Source organism: Cherax quadricarinatus, chromosome 83 (genome assembly GCF_038502225.1).
Source record: "Cherax quadricarinatus isolate ZL_2023a chromosome 83, ASM3850222v1, whole genome shotgun sequence".
Taxonomy (NCBI): Eukaryota; Metazoa; Arthropoda; class Malacostraca; order Decapoda; family Parastacidae; genus Cherax; species Cherax quadricarinatus.
In genome coordinates, this window is record NC_091374.1 from 4,619,625 (window position 1) to 4,625,805 (window position 6,181).

Consider the following 6,181-nt stretch of genomic DNA (forward strand, 5'->3'; position numbering starts at 1 on the left):
CACCAGTCCACTAACACCCAGGATGTGACCCACACAGTCCACTAACACCCAGGATGTGACCCACACAGTCCACTAACACCCAGGATGTGACCCACACCAGTCCACTAACACCCAGGATGCGACCCACACCAGCCCACTAACACCCAGGATGTGACCCACACCAGTCCACTAACACCCAGGATGTGACCCACACCAGTCCACTAACACCCAGGATGTGACCCACACCAGTCCACTAACACCCAGGATGCGACCCACACCAGTCCACTAACACCCAGGATGTGACCCACACCAGTCCACTAACACCCAGGATGTGACCCACACAGTCCACTAACACCCAGGATGTGACCCACACCAGTCCACTAACACCCAGGTACCCATTTTACTGAGGGGTAACATAGACAACAGGTGATAAGATAAGATAAGATAAGATTTCGTTCGGATTTTTAACCCCGGAGGGTTAGCCACCCAGGATAACCCAAGAAAGTCAGTGCGTCATCGAGGACTGTCTAACTTATTTCCATTGGGGTCCTTAATCTTGTCCCCCAGGATGCGACCCACACCAGTCGACTAACACCCAGGTAAAGATACACACACCCTATGTTTCTACCCTAGCTGGGAATCGAACCCAGGAGCTCGCCGTGTGAAGCCAGTGCTTTAGCCACCAGGCCTTCAGGGACCTGGATGTGTGTCGAGGAGTATAAGAACAATAAAATAAATTGTATTAACTATAAGCCATATATATTATTATGTGCATGTGGGAGCTCTAAACCCGTAGAAGTCAACAGGCTTAAATAGGAGCATTACGAAAAATAAATCCATATTATATGTTAATAATCCACACATTAATAATAATTCATATATAAGTGAAGAAAAGTCTAACAACAACTTGGGAAGATGGAATCATCGAGAAACTTCTAGTTAAGACTGAAACTTTCTTACCCGTCCAACTTCCACTCTTATTTTACCACCAACTGAAAAATATATTTGACTCAAAAATGAGTAATTTACATATAATTTGTTTGATTAGAGAAAGCTTAACTTTCTAGGCTTACTTGCGCACGTTTTATATATTTTTTATGGAGGGTTAATAACTATCTTTTACAATAGTTAGTCTTATATTGGTATGATAACGTTTTCTTTGGTGTATTACAAGAGAGAATGTAACAGAAAGGTCTGGAATGTTCTAGTATCTTAGGGCTGCCTCATATAAGCAGCGGGGACGGCCGCAGCACTCATTCGCAAGCTAACACAAGTACGAGAAACTTACCTCAGAAGCTACAAGTGCTACCACATTCCAGTGTGTCAAGCATCACAAAACCAGTTAATTATCAAGAATATTGTTTGTTGATCCAATAACAAGGCAAGACAAACACAATGTCAGCTCCAGCAATTGGTATCGACCTGGGCACCACGTACTCCTGCGTTGGTGTGTTCCAGCAAGGCAAAGTGGAGATCATAGCTAACGACCAGGGAAACAGAACTACACCGTCCTATGTGGCCTTCACTGACACTGAACGACTCATTGGTGACGCAGCTAAAAACCAGGCAGCCCTCAACCCCAACAACACAATCTTTGATGCCAAACGACTCATCGGTCGCAAGTTTAACGATCCCACTGTTCAGACCGACAAGAAACATTGGCCTTTTGATGTGGTCAATGACAACGGTAAACCCAAGATACGAGTTGAGTACAAGGGAGAGAGCAAGAGCTTCAATCCCGAGGAGATCTCATCTATGGTGTTAATAAAGATGAAGGAGACAGCTGAGGCGTACCTGGGTCAGAAAGTGAAGGATGCTGTCATTACAGTACCTGCTTACTTTAATGACTCACAGCGTCAGGCTACCAAAGATGCTGGTATCATCGCTGGACTTAACGTTCTGCGTATCATCAACGAGCCCACAGCAGCAGCCATCGCCTACGGCCTTGACAAGAAGGCAGGCACAGGAGACTCCAGAGAACGTAACGTGCTCATCTTTGACCTGGGAGGTGGAACCTTCGATGTGTCTGTCCTGAGCATTGACGACGGTATATTTGAGGTGAAGTCTACAGCAGGAGACACTCATCTTGGTGGCGAAGATTTTGACAACCGTATGGTCAATCACTTCATGCAAGAGTTCCAGAGAAAATACAAGAAAGATATTAGCGGCAATAAACGTGCCTTGCGACGTTTAAGAACGGCCTGTGAACGCGCTAAACGTACTCTGTCGTCCTCAACACAAGCCAATGTGGAGATTGACTCCCTATTTGAGGGCATCGACTTCTACTCGTCCATCACTCGAGCCAGGTTTGAGGAGTTGTGTTCAGACCTGTTCCGTAACACACTGCTCCCCGTGGAGAAGGCTCTGAGAGACGCCAAGATGGACAAGAGTCAAATCCACGACATTGTGCTGGTGGGTGGATCAACCCGGATCCCCAAAGTGCAGAAGTTGTTGCAAGACTTCTTCAACGGCAAGAACCTTAACAAGTCCATCAACCCTGACGAGGCGGTGGCCTACGGTGCCGCTGTTCAGGGCGCCATCCTTCGAGGTGACCAGTCCGACGGTGTCAAGGATCTGCTACTTCTGGATGTTGCACCTTTATCATTGGGTATTGAAACAGCCGGAGGTGTCATGACTGCCCTCATCAAACGCAACACCACCATCCCCACCAAACAGACTCAGATCTTCACTACATACTCAGACAACCAACCGGGTGTCCTTATCCAAGTGTATGAAGGGGAACGTGCCATGACAAAGGACAACAATCTGCTGGGCAAGTTTGAACTCTCGGGTATTCCTCCTGCACCAAGAGGAGTACCTCAGATAGAGGTCACTTTTGACATCGATGCCAACGGTATCCTTAATGTGTCAGCAGAGGATAAGTCAACGGGCAAACAAAACAAGATCACCATCACTAATGACAAGGGTCGCCTCAGCAAGGAAGAAATAGAGAGGATGGTTCAGGAAGCAGAGAAATATTCAGAGGAAGACAGTCGCCAGCGAGAAAGAATTGAGAGTAAGAATCGTCTGGAGTCTCTGTGTCTCAACTTGAAGAGCAGCCTGAGTGAGGAGAACGTCTCCAGCAAACTGACGGAGGAAGAGAAGAAGAGTGTCACAGCCCAGGTGGAGGAAACACTTGTCTGGCTTGACAACAACCAGCTGGCAGAGAAGGAAGAGTTTGAGAGTCAACTCAGTAAACTGGAGGAACACTGGAAACCCTTGGCTGCTAAGATTTACGGTTCAGGAGGTCCAAGTTCAGCTGGTCGAGGACCAGTTCCCCCAAACACCTCCAGTCGACCAGGACCAACTATCGAAGAGGTTGACTAACTTAATTCTATGTAGTTTTATTTTATATTTCTCTCAGGTATTTATTATTACTATATTATTTTATAGACATTTTATTTATATTTTTGTAAATAAAAATCATCTGTAATTTTATTTTATTAATCTTTAAACCTTGGATCGAATTTGATCCTCGCCTATTTCTTATGGCGCTGCATAACTCCCTACGGCTTTTGCGCTCCTCCATGAATGTAATATATACTGATAACTAAAGAGTTGTCAAAGGACCCACTGAACCATATTACTGATAAATGAAAAAAAAAATATAGAGTACAGAATATATACACTGAGTGGACGAATGGAAAAGCTTTCATATTTCTTGACAGCTGCGGCTTCCCTGTGCGCATCTAGACTCTTTAAGGGAGGTTCCTTGATGCTGGTAAAAGGCTCTTGATTTAAGGAGTTGGAATTGTCTTCCGCTTCCTTGAATCAAACTACATTAGACCCTTCGTAGTTTAGCGCTTTCCCTAAATATAACATGCATCTAGTGAGGTAGAACACCTGGGTGTTAGTGGACAGCATCGTCAGGGACAAGATTACAGGACCCCCAGTAGATGTTATCCATTCTCAGGACACCGGTTTATTGGGTTATCCTGGGTCTCTAACACTCCGAGCAAAATCTTATATTTCTAATAGATCTGGATTTCTTATACATTGGCAATTTGCTCCACGAACTGAATCCAGATTGAAAGTCACAAATTCGTATTGTATTACTGCTGTAACTCACCTATGTTAATATACTAAATCAGAAGTGCTTAAGATATCGTAATGCTGCAACAGCAGAGAGACAACTCACTCAGAAATGTTCAATAAATGACAAAGTATTTGATCCACAGTGGTATATTACAAAACATTCTGGAAAAATACCCTGACTTTGCTCACTGTCAATAAAGCATTACCACTGTGTATGTGTGACCTAATTAATGCGTGCATAAATAACTCATTATGACTGTGACGAGATATAAGCATATAAATAGTTCGTTACCTTTATAATTTCAGGTATCAAAAGTTTGCGGTCCAGTCCCTGGACCTATTATGTACCTTTGGAATCCTTTGACTACCACCCACAGGATGGGTATGGGATGCGTAATAAAGATGTAAACAGCAACAGCACCTTGGTGTGCGATAGCTGTAAGATTTACTAATTTTACAGAAACATAGGTAATACAGGATGATAGCATACTAACAAAAGGCTTGATTAATGCATTTCATATTGCTATATAACACGTACAAGTTAAACAAGTTTTTAAACAACAGTTATACCAATTTAGCAGTATTTTGATCATAGATTAAGTGTTAAAGGTGGGACATCACCAGCTGCTTCTGTAGCTACAGTGAACGCAGGACACCGCCAGCCTTACTCTGTTCCTGCAACCACACTGCTGGCGGGACACTACCTGCGTCCGAGTAAGTAAGTTTATTCAGGTATACACAAGTACAGTTACATAGATTATCATACATAGCAGCATATGTGTAGAGAACCTGGGATAACCCAGAGAAGTCAGACTAAGTGACTTATTTCCGTTGGGTACCCCTCATTTTCCTCAGATCAAACCTGATTACCTCCCATTCCCCAGAAGCTGTATGACCCGTACTTGATTAGCGCTTCTCATGAATAAAATAATGATCAGGAGTGTCCTCAATTTTGAATTTGAAATATACAAACCATACTATCACTTGTCATCATACTTGTTGTAGATGATAATAATTATGTTAACATTAACCTAAGTTGAGCATAACTCAAAAATAAATCTTGATATGTTAATTCATGAGATATAAATAATTCACATAACTGAACAAAAGTCTGGAAATTTTTAGCATTACAAGTATATCTTCAGGAAGGTGATAAGTTACTTGTACAACACCTGGTAGCTATGAGAGACGGCTTGCCTACATAGCAGGCTTTATTCATCTAGTGCAGAGGCATGAGGACGGGGACTTTTATACAGTAAATGGCGAGATGCAGCAGTTGAAGGCATGGTCACAAGTGGAGCTTGGTCACGATCATCCTGGGAAGGAGGATCGAAGGACGCTAAGGTAAATAAGCCATACAGACTGGTTTTCCTGGGTTATCGGATGATTAACCTGGAGGGCTAATAATCTGAATAAAATCATCTTCTCGTACTTCCCTGCTTGTACATACCCTCTCTGCTGGTGTCCTGTTGTCCCTGCCTGCACTGGGAACCACCTTTCATCTGGTGATGTCCTTGACTTTTGTGCACGATCACCCTAGCAGTAAGACTGCCTGGCCCTGTGCTGCCGGTGCGACGCCTCATCTCAAGGTTCCTCTACATATACGAAGACAAACTCACCTCAATACACCTCTCCAGTCATTGTTTACATACTTTACTACTAGACTTGTGATTTAGTATCATTGTTTATTTCTTACCCATTGTAGTTTTGTATTCTTATCAGCCAAGACTGCTTACTTTTAATCTTTTTTAAACATACTATCTCCTTTTATCATTTAAACTTGTATTATCGGATTGGAATTCTCAATATACGTGGCTTTACATTACTTAATATTACACTACCTACAAAACCAGAGCTTATTTCCCAAGGGTATATATATATATATATATATATATATATATATATATATATATATATATATATATATATTTGAACATGATACAGAGAAGTACAAAGGAATGCAGTTATTACAGTGCAACATGCCAAAGCCCCTTGTATGCAGAGCATTATGGGCTGGCTTAAAATTAACATAAGATTAACTAAGCAATGATGTATTTAGTGGTAAAAACATTATTGCAAACAGATAACAATTTAGCACAAATGAGTATTACAAAGACAGGTCATATGGTCATTTACTGTGTTGCTGTGCACTCAGTAGAATGTAGTA

At 42.4% G+C, this 6,181-nt stretch overlaps 1 protein-coding gene across 1 annotated transcript; it reads left to right on the forward strand.

Moving 5' to 3' along the window:
- The first annotated feature begins 1,218 nt into the window (after positions 1–1,218).
- Positions 1,219–3,412, forward strand: LOC128705474 (heat shock 70 kDa protein-like). Its single transcript, XM_070102749.1, has one exon. It carries the CDS (start codon positions 1,375–1,377, stop codon positions 3,304–3,306), a length of 1,932 nt encoding a protein of 643 aa, XP_069958850.1. The 5' UTR covers positions 1,219–1,374; the 3' UTR covers positions 3,307–3,412.
- Positions 3,413–6,181: the final 2,769 nt, after the last annotated feature.

Coding starts and splice junctions, on each gene's coding strand:
- LOC128705474 (XM_070102749.1), top strand. CDS start 1,375: ATGTCAGCTCCAGCAATTGGTATCGACCTGGGCACCACGTACTCCTGC.